General features: G+C 34.0%; 2 protein-coding genes across 2 annotated transcripts; both read right to left on the bottom strand.

Moving 5' to 3' along the window:
* Positions 1 to 19,989: 19,989 nt before the first annotated feature.
* On the bottom strand, positions 19,990 to 20,612 carry LOC139901691 (uncharacterized). The gene is made up of 2 exons (XM_071884371.1): positions 20,316 to 20,612; positions 19,990 to 20,241 (listed from the first exon to the last, which is right to left on the bottom strand). The coding sequence occupies exons 1-2, from the start codon at positions 20,610 to 20,612 to the stop codon at positions 19,990 to 19,992; spliced, it is 549 nt and encodes a 182-aa protein (XP_071740472.1).
* A 1,141-nt stretch (positions 20,613 to 21,753) lies between these two features.
* On the bottom strand, positions 21,754 to 22,653 carry LOC139901690 (uncharacterized). Its single transcript, XM_071884369.1, has one exon. The coding sequence runs from the start codon at positions 22,651 to 22,653 to the stop codon at positions 21,754 to 21,756; it is 900 nt and encodes a 299-aa protein (XP_071740470.1).
* Between the last annotated feature and the right edge of the window lie 1,056 nt (positions 22,654 to 23,709).

Genomic DNA, 23,709 nt, shown 5'->3' with positions numbered 1-23,709 from the left:
TGTTTTAAATGGAATTTAGTATAAATTTATATAACTACGAATATATAAATAATATATATACGTGGTTTCCATTATACGTTTTAATAGATATATAAATGATATAGGTTCGTGAATCCGAGGCCAATCCTACAATTGTTCAATGTCTTCATACGTATTTTTACTACAAAATACATTATTGTGAATTTCATTTGCTCCCTTTTTCTCTTTATATTTTTGGGACTGAGAATACATGCGCTGTTTTTACAACTGCTTTATTAAATGCTATTGAAATATATTTTGAACTGCGAATACATGAAATACTTTTATAAATGTTTGACGCGATAGACACAAGCAAAACATTCCTCGAATGAATTATTATGCAGACAGAAGTTCTGCGAATTATTGTTGAATTATGTGGACATGATAATTGCCACCGTTGAATTATGTGGACATGATAATTGCCACCATTGAATTATGTGGACATGATAATTACCACCATTGAATTATGTGGACATGATAATTGCCACCAATTGATATGAATGTTATGTATCGAGAGAATGATTTTATACATAGGTTATGTGTATGTTATTTTTGTGCACAAGATATGTGTATGGATACTAAGATTTATGAAAGATGATTTTGTACACGAGAAAGGTGTACTGTATTTAAAAAAATATCGCATGTACATTACATGTGGTTATAGGATTCGGGCCCATTTGTACCATGCATGATTTAAATCTTGTGGTCTATCAAAATGATGAATTTTATTATTTTATGATAAACCTATGAACTCACCAACCTTTTGGTTGACACTTTAAAGCATGTTTATTCTCAGGTATGAAAGAAATCTTCCGCTGTGCAATTGCTCATTGTAAAGACATTATTTGGAGTCGATCATCGCAATGGAACCAGATGTTGGTGACTTCGTCCAGACTGATTAGGACGGGGTATGACAAGTACTACATTAAGGTTAAGTATGGATTTATTAAGTTAATTTGGAGACAAAGTTGTCTCAAGCATGCATGCATCCTTTTCCATACATTTAACTTATTACCCTTCCTAGCAAACAACATCTTCCAACACTTGAAAAATGAAAGTTGACTTCCCCATTATGCTTGCAAAAATCGTCCACCATATGGTGCTTGGAGGGAGTTCTTTTTTTTTCAATTTGTGTTACTTATACACTAGTATTGCTCCATTTTACACACACAAACTTACACCACTTTTTCTCTCATCATTTTCTCTCTCTAAATTGTAAGTAACATATTTATTTTTCTTTCTTCTTTTTCCTTTAAAGATCATCAAGTTCATCATCATTTTACTTGTTACTAGTTGTTGTTGTTGATTAAAGATCAAACTTGTTAGTTTGTATCTTCATAAATCTTGTTTTCTTCCATTCTTTATTTGATGAAGAACCAAGAACAAGAACCTAAACTTGTTAGTTTATGGTTCTACAATAAAATGTTTTAAAGATCTAAAAGTTCATAAGTTTCATTATCTTCTTTATGTTTATGTTTTGTAGACTTGAATTCTTAAGATCTAAACTTTGGTTTGAATCTTCTCAAGTATGAAGCAAATATGAACATAATACTTGTAGATCTAGTTTATTTCTTCATTTTTACTTACTTTAAATTCGTGATTGTTCATTATGGTCAAGTATTATTAGTTAAAACTTGATCTCATACTTCTTGAAACTAAAGTTAACTTTGTAAGTTCAAGACATGGAAGTTTAATTTTCTAGTTACAACTTCATATACTTTTGATAGAATCTAAGTTTCTATAGCTTATGGTCTTCTAATTTGGTTGTAAACAAGAGCTTATAAGCTTACATGCACATTACAAGATGAAAATCTAAGTTTCATAACTTATGGTTTCATTAAAGTAAAGATCCAAGTTCTATAACTTAGGATCTAACTTAAGAACACTAGATCTAGACTTTCTAGTCTAGGATCTTTAAGATCTAACTAAGATCTAAGTTCTACAACTTAGGATCTTGATTATTTAGTTTACTTTCAAGTTTGTAGCTTAATATTACTTTTATAACTCATGTATGTGTTGGATCTAAGATCTTGATGCAACTTTGGTTCATCAAACTTCATATAACTCTTAAGTGAGTTGTGCTACATGTATTAGACTTGCACTTGTGTTATGATGGTCAAAACTTGGTAAATATGATGCAAACACATCAACGAGTTGTACACTTGAAGCTATAAGCATCAAGGATGAGAACCGTGATGAGCATCGAGCACCAAGAACCCACTGGAACACTTAACCTACTGTTTTTTGGGTCTTAGCACAATACCTGGGCTACTATAAAGTTGATTTTCAGTTAGTTTGGTTTGAGTAGATGATTTTCTATTTAGACTTTGTCTTAATCCGAGTTACGGTTTAGGATCTATGGCCTCCCGAAAGTCACTACACCCTATTAACGTTGTGCTGAAATTTCTGACGTACTAGATGAGTCTGGTTCTAGAAATTGGTCAGTACCTAGGGGACTCATATACGGAGCCATGGCTACTGGTCTAGCCCTATTTCAGTTTGTATAGAGGCCGTGGCAACTAAACGAAGTCAGCCTTTGTTTTAAACCCTAGTCTTTACTTGAAACTTACTTTACACTTTTTGTTAAATGATGAATGATGATGATACTTAAGACCTAATTTACATACATTTAAACCTTTGGGAACGATTTACTGACTTAGTAACTTTTGACTTAGGTTGAGGATTTTTCGGACCAACAAACTACTTGCTTACTTTTCCCGTGTCAACTTAACTACTTAACCACTGTGAGTTATAGCATCCCTTTTTACTTTAACTATTTTGGGAACTGAGAATACATGCGCAATTTAAGTTTTACATACGAGGCACGAGTACTTAAACTTTATATATGTGTGGGTTATACAACGGCATAAACTTTCCTCTTAGCTCGGTAACGTTTAGTCATTGGTCTTTGAACCGGTGAACGCGAATCTTAGAGATGGATCCATAGGGTTTGACATCCCCTCTCGGGCTAGTAGAGCTAGCATTTAACGGGTGTTTAATACTTCGTAAACATACACACTCACCAAGTGTACTTTTAGGGGGTGATAAACGTTAAGTTAGTTACCAAGTGCCCACGGTTGAACATATACTTTTCATACTGTTTTGAAACGCTGTTGAAGCACTGAAATCTCGTGGCCTACCTTACATTACTGTTATACTTAAACTATAGCTCACCAACATTCGTGTTGACGTTTTTAAGCATGTTTTTCTCAGGTGCTTAAGGTTGCTTGCTTCCGCTGTTGTACTAGTCTTGCTGATTAGCCACCCGCTGCCTTATTAGAGATGTTACCGCATGAAACATTTTATCTTGCATTCAAACTTTATTACTTTTGAACAATGATTTGTAACGACCTAAGGGTCACGTACTATTATTACTTGCTTCCGTTCATAGAAGCATACTTTTGGTTGTAAAACATTTGACGTTGGTTATGACGTCATCTTTTATCATGAATGCAAACTTGTTTTGAAAACGCATATAGTGTTTGACCTTGTAATGATCCTGTTGTTGATGGTCCGTACATGTTGATTTAGTACGGGGCATCACAGTCTCCCTGGGTATTTTTACGCCACTCTATCTGCTGCTGCAGAGCAGTACGAGAATATGTAGCTAGCAATCCCAGAAGATATGCGTCGCGAGTTTTCAAAACTCAACTCCGCTGATGCTTACAACTAATTTGTGCAGAACTTCTATATAGCCTTCAACTCGGCCTTCGACATGATTGCTCGTGAAGAGCAATTTTATTAATTGCTTAAGGCTGAGAGGCGCAAAGTTGAAGATGAATGCCCAAAACTGCCCAAGCACTGCAGCAATGATCCACCCTTTCCGCAGACCTCAAAACTGCCAACGAGGCTGCGGAAAACTTGATAAATCAATTATCTGCAAAGGCAATTGATGAGAAGAACTTGCTAGCGGCCAACTAGGCCGCGAAAAAAGAACTTGAAGCTCGCACTACTGAGCGCGATGAGGCAATATCCGCTAAAATCGCTGCGGAGTTGCAATTTTCATTGTTGCGCCAACACTTGCTCTTCTTTGGGCAAAACATTATGGACTCTCGGCCTGTTTCTGACCGCTTTGATGTTTATGTTGTTGCACTTCAGCAACGTAAACGTGTTAAGTTTGTTTCTCGCCTTGTTGAAGTCTGCGAGATATCAGCCCCGCTACTAGATGACATAGCGGATATGATTTGCAATCCGCAAGAGGCAGAGGACCTGTATGAACAGGCTAAAGCAGACATCAATGAGATCCCCATCCCCAAGGTTCTTGCAATCAACAGAATAAGGATGCAACAGTCGAGGACATCATCAACCTCGACCTTAGCAAAATAGATTAGGGGCTAATTTGTAAGCGCAATAATTAGCGCATTTTTGTAACAGTGGCACATGTGTCTCTGCGTCTTTTTTAATAAAAGAAAGTTCCATTTATCATATTCAATTGCAATTGTTTATTTTTAGAGCGCTTTGTTTCAATTTATATTCGTAATTGCTAGACTTGTCCTTTGCAATTTCAATATTCATTATTGTACACATAATAAATATTTACTCTCACGAAACAATCTTTTATCGTATAATCAATATACATTACGAATCTTCTAAGTCCGCCGAAATGATCCTTAGGCAAAAATTGCATTTAAAATACGCTAAGTATGTTGATAATGCTAAAAACGAACATATATTTCATAGCATTATCCCTCAAGAAAGACAAGCTTTTAGTTGCAATTGTTCTATTTACAAGTGATATTCGTTTAAATAATAAAAGGTGAAGACAAAAGACAGATTCGACGAATTGAAGATGCAAACGACCAAAAAGCTCAAAAGTACAAAATACAATCAAAGTGGTTCCAATTATTGATAAGAAACGTCTCAAAATTACAAGAGTACAAGACGCAAAACGCAAAGTACAAGATATTAAATTATACGCAAGGACGTTCGAAAATCCGGAACCGGGACCAGAGTCAACTCTCAACACTCAACGCAACGGACTAAAAATTACAAGTCAACTATGCACATGAATATAATATAATATATAATTAATTCTTAAAATTAATATATATATTATATTATAAAACCGTCGGCAGAAGAAAACAACCACATGTGAGCCTCCCCAGCTGGCCATGCGATCGCATGAGCTGAAGGAGCAAAACTCATGCGATCGCATGAGCCTCTTTTCCAGCCCACACGCCTATAAAAATCGAGCTTTGGTGCATCATTTAAACACATCTTTTTCTCATTCATCATACGTAAAATATATATATATATATATATATATATATATATATATATATATATATATATATATATATATATATATATATATATATATATATATATATATATATATATATATATTTTAATTTTAATTTTAATTTTAAATCCTAATAATAAGGGTATGTTAGCGAATGTTGTAATGGTGTAAGTCGAAATTCTGTCCGTGTAACGCTACGCTATTTTTAATCATTGTAAGTTATGTTCAACCTTTTTAATTTAATGTCTCGTAGCTAAGTTATTATTATGCTTATTTAAGCCGAAGTAATCGTGATGTTGGGCTAAATACTAAAATTGGGTTACACGCAGTCGATATCCTGGTGTAATTATTAAACAAAGTATTAAAACCTTGGGTTACATGCAGTCGATATCCTGGTGTAATTATTAAACAAAGTATTAAGACCTTGTTACAGTTTAAGTCCCCAATTAGTTGGAATATTTGACTTCGGGTATAAGGATAATTTGACGAGGATACTCGTACTTTATATTTATGACTGATGGACTGTTATGGACAAAAACCAGACGGACATATTAAATAATCCAGGACAAAGGACAATTAACCCATGGATATAAAACTAAAATCAACGCATCAAACATCATGATTACGGAAGTTTAAATAAGCATAATTCCTTTATTTTCATATTTAATTGCATTTTTAATTATCGCACTTTTATTTATTGTCATTGTATTTAATTGCACTTTTAATTTTTGTACTTTTTAATTATTGCAAGTTTATTTTATCGCAATTTTATTTATCGCAATTTCATTATCGTTATTTACTTTACGCTTTAAATTAAGTCTTTTATTTATTTAATATTTTACATTAGGTTTTAACTGCGACTAAAGTTTTAAAATCGACAAACCGGTCATTAAACGGTAAAAACCCCCCCTTTATATTAATAATATTACTTATATATATATTTGTATTTTTATAAAGTAAAACTAATATAGCGTTAAGCTTTGTTTAAAGATTTCCCTGTGGAACGAACCGGACTTACTAAAAACTACACTACTGTACGATTAGGTACACTGCCTATAAGTGTTGTAGCAAGGTTTAGTTATATCCGTTCTATAAATAAATAAATATTTTGTGTAAAATTGTATCATATTTAATAGTTTTTCCTAGTAAAATATAAGCTATTTCATATACGCCTCTACGCACATCAAGTATTTTTGGCGTCGCTGCCGGGGATTTTATCTAGCTTAAAATCCGGAAGCGCAACGCTAATATATAAAAAAAAGATTTTTATTTTTAAGTTTACTTTTATAAAAAAAATACGCTTTTGTAAAAATACGTTTTAAATATTCTAAAATATAAAAAGAAAAACAAAAATATAAATATTTTTAAGAGTTTGTTAAATATTTAAGTTCTATAAAAGTTTCTTTATCTTTATTTTATAAAAATATAAGTTCTATTTAAATTATAAAAATATATTATATATATTTATTTCAACACAGCAAAACAGAAAAAAAAAACACTCGAGTCCAGTACTGTAGCAGCCCAGTAACTGGCCCGAAACCCTAGCTCATGCGATCGCATGAGCTCGAAGGCATATTTTCATGCGATTGCATGAGGGCATCTGACACGCCACAGTTGATTCTCGTACTGCATTAATTACGGATAATAATTATAATTATTATTATTTAACTTAAAACCCTAATTAGGGTTAGTATTTTTAATTATTTAATTTTAGTTTTTAGATTTAATTTGTATTTGTATTTTTAGTTTTAGTTTTTATTAATACATAAAATTAATAGTTTTATAAAATAAAAAAATAATATTTTTATAAAAATTTTACTTTTTACAACTTTTAGTATATTTTTATATTTTGTACTTTTTAATTGTTTTAGCGTAATTTTTTGTATTTTTCGTTCGTATTTAGTTTTAAGATATAGTTTTTGCCATAGTTATTTTTACTTCTAGATTTTTAGGCTTTGCCGTAAAATCCCTTAAGTGCTTTTTCTTTAGACTAAGATTTAGGTGTTTTAGAATTTTGCGACGCCGTTTTTAGTTTTTAGTTCCTTTTTAAGTTTCAACGCGCTACTTTCTTATTTTTATTTTTCGACGCCTTTTACCTTTGTATCAATTATCGCTCCAATTAGTAATCTCAATTTGCAATTTTAATTTTAAGTTAGTGATAATAATAAGGTTGGGTTAGTCGAGTGTTTTAAAGTTTTATAAGTCACTCTTTTTCTTTCTTATTTCTCCAATTTTAATACCGACGCGCTCTTTTTCTTTCTTATTTCTCGCCATTTTAGTTTTTAGGACATAGAATTTTTCTACTTCTTCTCTAAATTTCTTTAAATTATGAAAATTTATTTTAAGTGGTTAAATTGATAGACATCAAAATTTTCTGGTTCGTAGTAATAGTTGGATTTGTACGTGGACCGGGTTATTGGAGCCAAACAGTACTCAATTATATTGAGACCAAACGAATCCTGCCCCTCTGCTGCATCTTTTGGCTATTCGAAACGTGGACAAAATCAGAAAAGTCTATTAATTGGATAACTTATATAATTTTTCTTTCTTTTTAAAAACTAATAGGATATTCAGTGAATGCACCGAGCAAAACGTTCACCACCTTTTATACGTTCACCACCTATAACTCGATCAAGACATCTAGCAAATATTGTCGCCGTTGATTTTTCTTTAGAATCGTCATCCAGTCGACCAAGTACTCCAATTCAAATTTCCGATAATCCATTTTTTGAACCCGACCTCATAATTGAGAATCCGAAGAATATTCAGGGATGATTCATAGATCCTGAACCATTAATTTTTCCTCCGGAACCACCAATCATTCAAACAGAGATTGTTGAGGAACGAACCATTAAATCAGAATCCTCTAGTGATTCAGATTCAACAAATTCAATTATGGAAAATCTGGAACCTTTAAGTATGGAAGACCGAATGAGAGCTAAACGCACTGGCCAAGGTCACGCAATTACTCACCTGACATAAATGCACCAGATTATGAAATCAAAGGACAAATTCTACACATGGTGACTAATCAATGCCAATTTAGTGGTGCGCTGAAGGAAGATCCAAATGAACATCTTCGTACCTTTAATAGGATCTGTACTTTATTTAAAATAAGAGAAGTTGAGGATGAACAGATATATCTCATGTTATTTCCCTGGACTTTAAAGGGAGAAGCCAAAGATTGGTTGGAATCGTTACCTGAAGGGGCGATTGATACATGGGACGTTTTAGTTGAAAAATTTCTTAAACAATTCTTTCCGGCATCTAAAGCCATGAGACTTCAAGGAGAAATTGTTACGTTCACACAGAAACCAAATGAAACTCTATATGAGGCATGGACAAGATTTGGAAAGTTATTAAGAGGATGTCCGCAACATGGTTTAGACACCTGTCAAATAGTACAAATATTCTACCAAGGATGCGACATCACTACAAGGAAAGACATCGACATAGCAGCTGGTGGTTATATTATGAAGAAAACAGAAACTGATGCTTATAAAATTATTGATAACACTGCTTCCCACTCACATGAGTGGCACCAAGAAAAAGATATCGTTAGATCATCTAAAGCAGCTAGAGCCGATTCTAGCCATGACTTAGATTCCATTTCTGCAAAGATAGATGCTGTCGAGAGACGAATGGAAAAGATGACTAAGGATATACACTCAATATAAATTAGTTGTGAGCAGTGTGGAAGACCACATTTGACAAAAGATTGTCTCAGTATTGAACTAACAATGGATCAAAGAGAGAATGTTTCATACATAAACCAAAGGCCTGGAAATAATTATCAAAATAATTATCAACCACCAAGACCAATTTATAATCAAAACCAGAATTATAATCGAAATGTTCCATACAATAATCAACAAGGTCCTAGTAATCAACAAGTATCCAATAATACTTACAATCAGCAAAGACCTAATTTTCAAAACAAACCACCACAAACCGATGATAAAAAGCCGAATTTAGAAGATATGATGTCGAAGCTAGTTGAATCTCAAACACAGTTTTTTACATCTCAGAAACAAACAAATGAACAAAATGCTCAAGCATTTAGAAATCAACAAGCTTCTATTCAAAATCTGAAACAAGAAGTAAGTAACCTAGCAAGGTTAATAGGTGAAAGAAAACCAGGAAGTTTACCTAGTGATACAAATGCTAACTCCCGGAATGAAACAGCTAAAGCCATTACCACAAGAAGTGGTATTACGCTTAAACCACCTGAAATACCTGTAATTTCTGATGAAGCTATTCCTACTCAACAAGAACCACAATCTGATCAAGATAAGGAAACATAACTGATAGTTGAAAAGGTTAATGAAGATAACATAGTTAAAGCTAAACCTTATGTTAAACCATACCAACCACCACTTTCTTACCCGAGTAAAATGAAAAAAGAGAGACTTGAAGCCGAGCAATCCAAATTCTTAGATATGTTTAAACAAATAAATGTAAATCTTCCTTTCATTGATGTAATTTCAGGAATGCCTAGATATGCTAAATTTCTGAAAGATCTAATCACAAATAGAAAGAAAATGGAAGAACTCTCGGCTGTTACTATGAATGCTAATTGTTCAGCAGTGCTGTTGAATAAGATACTAGAAAAACTATCTGATCCAGGAAGTTTCACAATTCCATGTTTTCTAGGTAGTCTTAGTTCAATAGAAGCATTGGCAGACTTAGGTGCTAGTATAAATCTAATGCCGTATTCACTATACGCTAAACTAGACCTTGGAGAATTGAAACCAACAAGAATAAGCATACAACTAGCCGATCGATCAGTAAAATATCCTAGTGGGATAATGGAGAACATGCTAGTTAAAGTTGATACTTTAGTGTTTCTAGTAGATTTTGTTGTTCTGGACATGGAAGAAGATTCTCAAGTTCCTCTCATATTAGGAAGACCATTCTTAAACACGGCTAAAGCAATGATAGACGTGTTTGGTAAGAAATTGACCCTAAGTATAGAGGACGAGAGTGTTACCTTTTTAGTTGATAGAGCTATGCAACAACCGCAATCTGCAGATGATACATGCTATTATATTCAAACTATAGAATTACATGCAGAATTGTTAGAAGAATTTCCAGAATTACAAGGAACAGGAGAATGTTCTTTAGGAGAAGGTACTGAACCAATTGATGAAACTGAAATGTTAGCTACACTTATGGCTAATGGATATGAACCAACAACAGAAAAAATTCAAATGCTAAAAGAAGAAGACAGATATCGATATAAATCATCGATAGAAGAACCTCTGACATTAGAGTTAAAGCCACTTCCAAACCATTTGGAATACGCTTATTTACATGGTGAATCTGAATTACCTGTAATAATATCGTCTTCTCTTACTAAAAATAAAAAATCTCAACTTATTTCTGTGTTAAAAGCTCATAAACCAGCTATTGCATGGAAAATTCATGATATTAAAGGAATAAGTCTTTCGTATTGCACTCATAAAATCCTTATGGAAGAAGGTCATAAAACGTATGTGCAACGCCAACGAAGACTAAATCCTAATATGCAAGATGTTGTTAAGAAAGAAATTATTAAACTGCTAGATGCATGTTTAATTTATCCAATTTCTGATAGTCCATGGGTAAGCCCAGTTCAATGCGTGCCTAAGAAGGGTGGCATGACTGTCATCACAAATGAGAAAAATGAGCTTATTCCGACTAGGACTGTAACAGGATGGCGTGTTTGTATTGATTATAGAAAATTAAATGACGCCACCAGAAAAGATCACTTTCCCTTACCTTTCATTGATCAAATGTTGGAAAGATTAGCCGGAAATAGTTACTATTGTTTTCTTGATGGTTTTTCCGGATATTTTCAAATTCCAATAGCACCCGAAGACCAAGAGAAAACCATATTCACGTGCCCTTATGGTACTTTTGCTTACAAACGCATGCCATTTGGACTTTGCAACGCCCCTACAACCTTTCAAAGGTGCATGATGGCGATTTTTCACGACATGATAGAAGAATGCATGGAAGTTTTCATGGATGACTTTTCAGTCTTCGGTGATACATTTGAAACATGTCTAGTTAATCTTGAACAAATGCTTATTAGATGCGAACAATCAAATCTAGTACTTAATTGGGAGAAATGCCATTTCATGGTTAAAGAAGGCATCGTTCTTGGTCATAAAATTTCAAAGGAAGGAATTGAAGTGGATAGAGCTAAAGTAAATGTAATTGCTAAACTTCCACATCCCACCAATGTTAGAGGAGTTAGGAGTTTTCTAGGGCATGCCGGTTTTTACCGACGTTTCATAAAAGATTTCTCCAAAATTGCCACTCCTATGAATAAACTCCTAGAAAAGGATATGCCATTCATATTTTCAGATGAATGTATCAAATCTTTTAATATTCTTAAAGAAAAACTCACTAATGCGCCGATTATGATAACTCTAAGTTGGAATCTACCATTTGAACTAATGTGCGATGCAAGTGATTTTGCAATGGGAGCCGTTTTAGGATAAAGGATTGAAAAATGATTTCAACCTATATATTATGCTAGTAAGACGTTACAAGGAGCACAAACAAATTACACAACTACTGAAAAAGAACTCCTTGCTATTGTCTTTGCTTTTGACAAATTTCGTTCATATCTCGTTCTAGCTAAAACGGTGGTCTATACCGACCATTCTGCTCTTAGATACCTATTTTCGAAACAAGATGCTAAACCACGATTAATCCGTTGGATTTTACTCTTACAAGAGTTCGATATTGAAATCCGAGATAAAGGAGGAGCAGAAAATCTCGCCGCTGATCATCTTTCTCGTCTTGAAAATCCTGAATTAGAAGTTCTAAATGAATCGGCCATACAAGACAAATTTCCTGATGAATATCAATTGAAGATAGATTATAATGAAATTCCATGGTTTGCAGACAATGCAAACTACTTAGTATGTGGATTCCTTGAAAAAGGATTGTCGTACCAAAAACAAAAGAAATTCTTTAGTGATATAAAACACTATTTCTGGGAAGATCCACATTTGTTTAAAAGTTGTCCCGATGGAATAATACGCCGATGTGTATTCGGAGATGAAGCTAGTAAAATCTTAAACCATTGTCACACAGGACCAACAGGAGGGCATTATGGGCCTCAACTAACAGCTAGAAAAGTTTACGATGCTGGATTCTATTGGCCTATAATTTACAAAGACGCACACCTTCTTTGCAAATCCTGTGATGCTTGTCAAAGGGCCGGAAAAATAAGTCAACGTGATGAAATGCCACAAAATGTCATTCAAGTGTGTGAAGTATTTGACATTTGGGGTATTGACTTTATGGGTCCATTTCCAAAATCTCATAATAATCAATATATTCTCGTTGCCATTGATTATGTATCTAAATAGGCGGAAGCACAAGCTCTCCCAACTAACGATGCACGAGTTGTAGTCAACTTTTTAAAACGTCTTTTTGCAAGGTTTGGAACACCGAAAGCTTTAATAAGTGATCGGGGAACTCATTTATGTAATAATCAACTTGAGAAAGTTCTTAAAAGATATGGAGTAACTCATAAAATCTCCACTGCTTATCATCCACAGACAAGTGGACAAGTTGAAAATACCAACCGAGCATTAAAACGTATTCTAGAGAAAACCGTAGGATCAAATCCGAAGGAATGGTCCATTAAATTGGAGGATGCACTCTGGGCTTTTAGAACAGCCTACAAAACTCCAATTGAAACCACACCTTTTAAACTCGTTTACAGAAAAGCATGTCATCTTCCAGTAGAAATTGAACACAAAGCATTTTGGGCTTTGAAGACATGTAATCTTGATTTACATGAAGCTGGACGTCTACGATTAAGTCAACTAAACGAATTAGAAGAATTAAGACAAGAAGCATACGAAAATTCGTTAATCTATAAGGAAAGAACGAAGAAATGGCATGATAAAAGAATCAGAAGTTCAACAGAATTTAAAGAAGGAGACAAAGTTCTTCTTTTCAATTCACGATTCAAGCTATTTCCTGGAAAATTGAAATCAAGATGGTCTGGACCATTCATAGTCAAAAGAGTTTTCCCATACGGAACAGTAGAATTAATAAATTCAAATGGGATTGAATTTAAGGTTAATGGTCACAGAGTTAAACATTACATAGATAGTCCGATGGAAGTTGACAACGAAGTTAATCACAATTTCGACACCACATCTAACTAAGTGTGGGGAGAATCAAGTCTTTTAAAGGATAATATGTATTTCTGTTAGAGTTAGATTTTCTGTTTTCGTGTAGTTCTCGAAAATGGAACCCGAATGGTCTTTCTCTAGCAGACCCTAAAGAACTAGTCTTCTCCCCCCATTCTGAATTTTTATTTTTTAGGTTTTTCGAAATGAAGACTTCCTGTGAATTAAACCATGGTCTAATGCTACACGCTTTGATCACTAAACGTAATAATGACACACTTCCAAGTGAATTGGTATCATTAATAAGAGGTAAATTGGACGGAGTAAGAAAAGAATCCAGATGCGAAGATAATAAGTTACAATTTGGTAAAGAAAAATCAAAATTCGCAACGAAAACAAGAGCACGACACCTTGAAAGATGTCACAAATGCGAAAAATGGTCACACGAAGGTAAATGTTCAAATAATCAAACCTATTCAAACACCGAATTTGTTACTTTATGCAGAGACGGACCGTTCATATGTTTAGAAGAAAAAACATTAAATGCTCGAGGTTACGCCTATGTAGCCATGGAAACCAATTAGTCCGACTATCTTATGAGTGGGCTAGAGCATATCACTAAGAAATATATTTCACAGGTAAGTTTGTACAGTTTTCATTTTCATTTTTTATTTTAATTTTTAACCTTTTGATAATAAACGATAATTTGTTCGCTATAAAGTATTAAATTGGTATTCGATGAAATTAGGTCTTGCGACCGAAATTATTGATATCATACAAAAAATTTATTACATCACTGTGAAATTTAACGTTTATTCTTAAGGTATAAATATCTTTAATCAATCAACCCAAAATATTTCAAAAATTCGTCATGAGTTAAATTAGGTCGTATAACTGAAATTACTTTACCGAAAAGAGGGGTGTATATTTTTGATAATATTTGATTGATTAAAGTGGGATAAAAGCCAAAAAGATTTTTAATTTTATTTTTACCATGTTTTTAAAATTAATATATAAATATTAAATTAATATTGTGAATTTTTTAAAATCAATATATTTAAGTTTGTAAAATTTAATATTTTTAATATAAGTTTGTATGTATAAAAACAAAAATATAATTTAAGTTTGGTGTGAATTTTTAATTTTTAATTATGCATTTTAAATTTAAGTTTGGTGTGAATTTAAAAACAAAAATTTACTTTATTTCGCTAAGTTAAAAATATGATTTTTAAAAATTCGTCGTGAGTTGAAGACTAGGTCGTTGAACCGAAATTGCTTTACCCGAGAGAGGGACGAGAACTTTTATTATCATTATTTTTAATCTTATTGAATTAAAGTATGCCAAAAACATTAAAAAACCCAAAAATCTTTGCTTTTAAAACAAACGCCTATATGTTTGGAAACTTTGGTAAAATTTAATCATTTTTCTACGCTAATCACCCTCAATAATTTAAATTGTTACTGATTTCTTGCAAATGAGGGCATTGCAAGATCTTAAGTGTGGGAAGGGGTTAAATTCTTTCGGAATTTTAATTTTTTTTTTTAACTTAAAACACTTGGTTACTATTAAAAATACTAGTAAAGCAGTAGTTGTATTAGAATCTAGTGCTCTCTGATAATAAAGAACAGCCCTAGTCTTATATACTGACTACCCAATTCTAGTAAAATTTTTCAAAATTTTCAATTAAATGAATTTAAAATCATGTTTATACATATTTATGAACGATAAAACTAGGTGTTAACACCGAAATTATTGTTACCTCGGAAAGGACATAAATTGAAAAACAAATCAAAATGTTAGAATTCATTTAAAATGGAATAGAGGACAATAAAAAGGCAAATAAAAGAAAATAAAAGCCAAGTGTGGGAAAATTTACCAAGTTATTTTAAAACATATGTCACATATTTCTGTAACAAATAACTGAAGATACTTTTGCCTTGGACTAAATTAACTGTTTTACCCGATTTATTGTAATACTTTTGAAAGAATAGATGGATCTACACGATGAATCAATTCCATCATTACAAGGAAGTAAAGTCTTCCGAAAAAGACACGCGCTTCTTGATTTAGGTCAAGAAGTTGTCTTCCAGACCAGCTGTAGGTTGACGAAAAATCTAGAAAAGTCATCTCTAAAATCAGCAGGAAATCCACGGACCTCAGCATCAAACAGGGTCGCCAAGTGGTCAGACTTATCCTAACCATGAGAGGATCTGTCTTGTAAAATAGGGAGGACGCCGTGCAAATTAGCTGGATAAGACTAATGAATCAGATCCCCAGAAAGGATAATCTCCTTAAAGATCAAAAATCAGCTTTTAAGACTGATATTACTCAATCCTTGAGATTGACCTTAAAGATTGAGAATTACAAACTCATGGAATTCAATGATATCTAAACTCGAGCTTGAACGAGAAAATATTTTGATCAAAATTTCAAACCGATTTATTTTCTGAAAACCCATTTTCAATGCATTCATTACCATTGAACGTAAAATCCTAAGAATTCACCTGGAATTCATTAGGTCACCTGAACCAAATCGGGTGTCAACCGTAAGAACGGTGGTTACATAGCATGGTCAAAGACAGGACCTTGTGCCAGACCGGAAAATTATAAGGGTGAGCTTTACTATTGCTCCTACAAAGGATAGTAATTGCTTCCGACACGTTATAGACCATAATTAAAAGCATGTCAGGGGACATTGCCTTAACAGTTGCTTGTTCAACGCTTTCCTTTACAACCGAACGGTAGTTTATCGAAAGGTAATATACGGAGCAAGTATACTGGACATGTTGCTTTCCCAATACAAGGTTAGCAAGTGGGTGACACAAAACCGCAAGTTTTGAGCTAAAATTTTTAAATCTGAAACTCACCAAACCCACAAAAAGAATTTACAAACACCGGTGAAGGGTTATTCAGGAAAACTTATCTAGGGTAAAAACTAGATTTAATTTTCAAAAGATCAAATGTTTTCATAAAGATTCAATTTCCTTAAAGGATCTAAATTTTATAGTCATGTGGGACTGTAAACCACATCGTTACTACCATTGTTTACACCGTCGTATAGAAATCACTGATGTACAAAGTGTGAAGAATAAAGAGGTGATTCTAGTATTTCAAGACTATATTGCTTGAGGACAAGCAACACTCAAGTGTGGGAATATTTGATAATGCTAAAAATGAACATATATTTCATAGCATTATCTCTCAAGAAAGACAAGCTTTTAGTTGCAATTGTTCTATTTACAAGTGATATTCGTTTAAATAATAAAAGGTGAAGACAAAAGACAGATTCGACGAATTGAAGACGCAAACGACCAAAAAGCTCAAAAGTACAAAATACAATCAAAGTGGTTCCAATTATTGATAAGAAACGTCTCAAAATTACAAGAGTACAAGACGCGAAACGCAAAGTACAAGATATTAAATTATACGCAAGGACGTTCGAAAATCCGGAACCAGGACCAGAGTCAACTCTCAACACTCAACGCAACGGACTAAAAATTACAAGTCAACTATGCACATGAATATAATATAATATATAATTAATTCTTAAAATTTATATATATATATATATATATTATATTATATTATATTATAAAACCGTCGGCAGAAGAAAACAACCACATGTGAGCCTCCCCAGCTGGCCATGCGATCGCATGAGCTGAAGGATCAAAACTCATGCGATCGCATGAGCCTCTTTTCCAGCCCACATGCCTATAAAAATCGAGCTTTGGTGCATCATTTAAACACATCTTTTTCTCATTCATCATACGTAAAATATATATATATATATATATATATATATATATATATATATATATATATATATTTTAATTTTAATTTTAATTTTAAATCCTAATAATAAGGGTATGTTAGCGAATGTTGTAAGGGTGTAAGTCGAAATTCTGTCCGTGTAACGCTACGCTATTTTTAATCATTGTAAGTTATGTTCAACCTTTTTAATTTAATGTCTCGTAGCTAAGTTATTATTATGCTTATTTAAGCCGAAGTAATCGTGATGTTGGGCTAAATACTAAAATTGGGTAATTGGGCTTTGTACCATAATTGGGGTTTGGACAAAAGAACGACACTTGTGGAAATTAGACTATGGGCTATTAATGGACTTTATATTTGTTTAACTAAATGATAGTTTGTTAATTTTAATATAAAGATTTACAATTGGACGTACCTATAAATAACCATATACACTCGATCGGACACGATGGGTGGGATATTTATATGTACGAATAATCGTTCATTTAACCGGACACGGGAATGGATTAATAGTCACTAGAATTATTAAAACAGGGGTGAAATTATGTACAAGGACACTTGGCATAATTGATAACAAAGTATTAAAACCTTGAGTTACACGCATTCGATATCCTGGTGTAATTATTAAACAAAGTATTAAGACCTTGTTACAGTTTAAGTCCCCAATTAGTTGGAATATTTGACTTCGGGTATAAGGATAATTTGACGAGGATACTCGCACTTTATATTTATGACTGATGGACTGTTATGGACAAAACCAGACGGACATATTAAATAATCCAGGACAAAGGACAATTAACCCATGGGCATAAAACTAAAATCAACGCGTCAAACATCATGATTACGGAAGTTTAAATAAGCATAATTCCTTTATTTTCATATTTAATTGCATTTTTAATTATCGCACTTTTATTTATTGTCATTGTATTTAATTGCACTTTTAATTTTCGTACTTTTTAATTATTGCAAGTTTATTTTATCGCAATTTTATTTATCGCAATTTCATTATCGTTATTTACTTTACGCTTTAAATTAAGTCTTTTATTTATTTGATATTTGATATTAGGTTTTAACTGCGACTAAAGTTTTAAAATCGACAAACCGGTCATTAAACGGTAAAAACCCCCCTTTATATTAATAATATTACTTATATATATTTGTATTTTTATAAAGTAAAACTAATATAGCGTTAAGCTTTGTTTAAAGATTTCCCTGTGGAACGAACCGGACTTACTAAAAACTACACTACTGTACGATTAGGTACACTGCCTATAAGTGTTGTAGCAAGGTTTAGTTATATCCGTTCTATAAATAAATAAATATTTTGTGTAAAATTGTATCATATTTAATAGTTTTTCCTAGTAAAATATAAGCTATTTCATATACGCCTCTACGCACATCATATGTTATTGCGAAGCGTCTAAGTTGGGCAAATTCACAATCTTAGGAAATTAATATATATGAGTTCCATCATTTCGCTAACACTTCAAGTATAATTTGTGTTCCACTATAGCGGTCTTTTCCTTCGCTATTGAAAGTACTGTGTGTTTACTCGTTTGTATGGATTGTAACCATTTTGCAAATAACTGAGTTAAATCGCGATTTTAAAATTTTCTATTCATAATAACATAAAACACTTATCATTTTTCTGCAAAGATTGCATATACATCTCTGAATACAAAGTCACAATTTTTCTAAGTTTTTCTGCGTTAACCATCATTGCACAATTATTACTATTATTTGGTAGGGACCTTCCCAATTGGGCCCCAATTTACCAACATTTTCTCCGCGGCTTGCTTCATTATTTCGCAAAACCCACTCGCCAACATCGAAGGCTAAAGCACACACCTTTTTGTTATAATATTTCGTAATCTGTTGCTTGTTATTCGCTTCTCTTATCGCAGCCATTAATCTGCGTTCCTCCACAAAATTCAAATTATCACATAAAGCTTCATTATTCGCACAGAAGTTGTGATGTGGTCCAGCGGTTGGTGGCCTGCCTCTTTTAGGAGAGGTCAGGAGTTCGACCCCGTTGGCTACATATTAAAAACACAATTTCATCACTGCCATGAAGTATCCACCCATGGCACCTTTCCCATATCGTTTGGGGGGAGGGGGTAAAGGGGAGGGGTTTTTACTTGGCCGTGCCCTTGGATCGGGTTTCAAGGTTTCCTCCCGGGCAGTAATGGGGGCGGGGTTATTATCACTGCATCGGCATAGTCGAAACAGGAGATGATCACAACGGGTGATTTTAGTCCCCCTCGGGTGATCCCAATCGCTATTAAAAAAAGTAACTTCGTAGAACCCATTAGCTTGCGGGTGTGCAATTGAATTAATTTTTTGTGCAATGTTCATTTCTTCGCACCAACTTTTGAATGGATCTTTCGCTATATGTGTGCCATTATCGCTTACAAGTTTGCAGGGAATACCAAATTGACAAATGATATATTCGCATACAAAATTTCGTACTTTGCACTCCTGTAATTGTGCGTAATGCTTTCGCTTCAACCCACTTAGTGAAATAATCAATTGCCACAATTAAGAACTTTACATTCCCTGCCCCACATGAAATGGTCCTACAATATCAATCGCCCATATATATTTAATGGCCATGGCGAATTTACTAGAATCATGTCATGCCTTGAATTTCTGTTCTGCGGTGCATGCCTTTGGCAACTTCTGCATCTTTTTACTATTTTTACAACATCGTGATACAAGGTTGGTCAAAAGCAACCCATCCGCATATTTTTTGGCGCAATGGTTTTGTAACCAGAATGTATTGCGCAAGAACCGCTATGTACTTCTTCAATGATCATCTATGCCTCTGCTGGTCCTACACAACGCATTAATGGCCCGTAATAAAATTTGCGATACAATACGTCATTTTTGATGATATACATAGGTGATCTTATGCACACTAATCTTGCTTCATTCTTATCTTCTGGAAACGTATTATTGCACAGATTTGCAATGATATGATCCATCCAATTTGGTTGCATTTCCTCAATAGCCGCAACAACTAATTCGCCAGCAATTGCCTTGTTGGGCAACTCCTCTACCCACACTTGCTTTTGAAAATACGAAAAAGTTAAAGCTGCCAATTTACTTAATACATCTGCTTTTTTTTTTGGCTTCTTGAAACTTGCGCAAGCTCAAAATGCTCAAACTTTTCTGCAACCTCTTTCAGCAATTTCAAATACTTCTGCATAGAAAGTTCATGTGCATCAAATGAGCCATTAAACTGATTTGAAATCAACTGTGAATCAACATATGCGCGTAACTTAGTGATATTCATTTTATGCGCAATGCTTAATCCAGCGAGTAGCGCTTCATACTCAGCTTCATTGTTTGTAACGTCAAAGTTGAAACGCAATGCGTATGTATGTTCCTCACCACTTAGGCTTTTTAAGACTAATCTTGCGCCTGCACCTTTGTGCATGACGCACCATCAGTAAATAAATCTCATGTTTCACCTTGCGCATGTTTCAACTCTTTCTTTCATGAATGACCTCCAATTCGCCAGTCATTTCTGCGAGATAATCCGCAAGAACTTTCCCCTTCACAGAAGTTCACAGAAAGTAAGTTATTTCATCGGATCCCAACTCAATTGCCCATTTGGCAAGCCTTCCAGATATTTCAGGCTTATTTAGAACTTGTTTAACCGACAAATCAGTTAAAACATGAATATGATGCGCTTGGAAAAACCTCCGCAATCTTCTTGAAGTTAATAGTAATGCATATACAAACTTCTCCATTGGCGCATAGTTAATTTCGCTTCCTGTGAGGTCCTTACTCACAAAGTAAATTGGCTTTTGCGTTTTCTCGCGCTCTGCAACCAACGCTGATCCAAAAGCCTCATTTGCAATTGAGACATAAAGATATAGAATTTCGCCATTTATTGGTGCAGTTAACATAGGTAGCGTTGCGAGTAATTGCTTCATTTCTTGAATTGCGCCATCTGCTTTCGCAGTCCACACAAAATTTTTCTGGTTAAAACATCCTTTTAACGTTTTAAAGAAAGGCAATTGTCTTTCCGCAGCCTTTGACAAGAATCTAGTCAAAGCCGCTAACTTGCCTGTTAAACTTTGCACTTCCTTTATTGTTTTTGGCGCAGTCATATTTTCAATTGCGGCCATCTTTTTGGGATTAGCCTTGCCTTGCTCGGTAACATAGTATGCCAAAAATTTTCCTTCTTTTTAGCCAAAACTGCACTTTGATGGATTTAACTTCATGTTAATTTTTCGCAGATTTTTGAATGTTTCCGCAACATCTTGCAGAATTTGATCTTGCGTTCTGCTCTTGATGACCAAATCATCCACATAAGCTTCAAGATTGCGCCCAATTTCGAATGCACTATCTATCAAGCGTTGATATGTAGCGCCAATATTCTTAAGTCCAAATGGCATCTTGATATAGCAATATATGCCTTTGCCTGTATGGAACGCGATTTTATCCTCATCTTCTTCCGCCATTGGAATTTGATGATACCCTTTGTATGCGTCTAGAAAGCACTTAAAAGGATATTCAAGCAACGATTCCACTTTCCAATCGATTTCTGGCAGCTGATAGTTGTCTTTAGGTCAAGCTTTATTGATATCTTTAAAATCAATGCACATTTGCCACGATCCGTTAAGTTTTTTAACAAGCACTGGGTTTGCAACCCATGTTTGGTACTTTACTTCGCGCAAAATTCCTGCGTCAATAAGTTTAGTTACTTCTCTGCATAACCATTTCATGCGATCTGGAGCCATGCCTCCGCGTTTCTGAATTATTGGCTTTAACGCAGGATTTGCATTAAGTATATGTTCTGCAATTTTTCGCGGAACACCAGTCATTTCTTGTTCACACCACGCAAAGACATCCATATTTGCTATAAGCAACTGCACTAACTGATTTTTAACATCCGCATCCAAATTGTTGCCAATTTTGATTGTTTTCTCTGGATATGCACGATTTATCACAACCATATTATCTTCTGCACCTGCGCTTTCTATCACAGCGCCTTGCATATTAACAGCTGCGCAGATTGGCTGTATCATTGCAGAGTTCATTGTTGCAACACCTTTGCATGTTGCGAACTTTATCATTCCGTGTATTGTCGAGGGAATGATACAAAATTTTGATAGCGCAGAGCGCCCTAACAACTTGTTATAGCGTGAAGCAAATTGCATAACGTATAAATCTAACCATGCTTGGCGCATTAGTTTTGCATCTGTTTCATCAACAAGCTCTATTTTCAACGGTAGCTGCCCAACCGACCATGCGGACTCTCCTGCAAAGCCTGATAACGAGACTACAGTAGGTATCAGCTCTGCCTTGATGCTTTCTGGTAACTTGCGAAAGCACTGCTCATATATGATGTCCACGCTACTTCCAATGTCTATATGCACTTTCATAATTGTGATTTCTGTGTTTGCAATTTTACAAGAAAAAATTACTGGCACATCAATCATGCCATAGTTTTGCATTGGCGGAAACATTATTGGCGCAAGTTGCCATTATCGAGCGTTTCCGCAGCTTTTCTTTTGTGAACCTTCTTTCGCTTATTAACCATGCTTACTACTTTTGCTTCTTGCGTTTGTGCATATTCATTTGAAAATTTTCTAACCGCGTTAGCTTTTTGTGTTTGTTGCGTTATTACACTTACATCTTGTATTTGTTGCATATTTGCACTATTTAATTCATCTTTGCGTGAATTTGGTATTGCTAACCATTTCCTCTTTAAATTTGCGAGATATGTTGCTCTTAAATCATTTTTAAATTTGTTATTTAGTCAGCATTGAAGCTTTGACGCTTTCGCAATTTTCTTAACAACTGCGTTGTCATTCAACCTTTTCATTTTTGTCCAAATTAGTAATCAAGCACTGTAGATGTATAGACCTGCAATTCATTATACAAAAACACGATTAAAATTGAATCTAGATTAAATCACTCGATTGCGCGAAATAAATTTATTGAATTCAATTCTAATTCAGGTCCGACGGATGGCGCAAATTGATCAATCCTAAATTAGATGCAAGATCTAATTTAGGAATTGAGTGCAATAAGGGGTGGATGGTGGTGTTGATAATGTTTTTGGGACTTTATGATCGTCTTTCACTTAGATTCAAGTGATCAATCACCATGTCCTGGTCTTGATTGCATTACCTTAGCTCGATTATGACCGATACTTGGGCGTAGTCACAATTGAATCACAAAAGGCCAGAGCAATTGCACAGAATCAACAACCTAAAATGAGAGGTCAAGCTCCTTATTTATAGGTTTGGAATCTTCGCGGAATCAATGTTCGCGCACACTTCATTGATCCGCAATGTTTATGCGGGACATTTTAGCAATCTCAATTTATGCGTGCATCCGCAATGTAATAGCGCAGTTCGCGGTTTGCTATTTATCTCTGCGGCTCTACTTGTACTTGCACTTGAATTGCCTTTTACACTTAAAATATACATGCTTGATCATACATAATGATCAAGCATTATATATACATAATGATCAATCATTATATATATATATATATATATATATATATATATATA

The sequence above is a fragment of the Rutidosis leptorrhynchoides genome, chromosome 3, assembly GCF_046630445.1.
Source record: "Rutidosis leptorrhynchoides isolate AG116_Rl617_1_P2 chromosome 3, CSIRO_AGI_Rlap_v1, whole genome shotgun sequence".
Classification (NCBI taxonomy): domain Eukaryota; kingdom Viridiplantae; phylum Streptophyta; class Magnoliopsida; order Asterales; family Asteraceae; genus Rutidosis; species Rutidosis leptorrhynchoides.
This window is presented reverse-complemented; position numbering and strand designations above follow the sequence as displayed.

Excerpts from the sequence above, each read along its gene's own strand:
- LOC139901691 (XM_071884371.1), bottom strand. The coding sequence starts at position 20,612 with ATGCACAAAGGTGCAGGCGCAAGATTAGTCTTAAAAAGCCTAAGTGGT. Across the intron at positions 20,242-20,315 it reads AGCATTTTGAGCTTGCGCAA|CAAGTGTGGGTAGAGGAGTT; the intron begins GTTTCAAGAAGC and ends TATTTTCAAAAG.
- LOC139901690 (XM_071884369.1), bottom strand. The coding sequence starts at position 22,653 with ATGTTTCCGCCAATGCAAAACTATGGCATGATTGATGTGCCAGTAATT.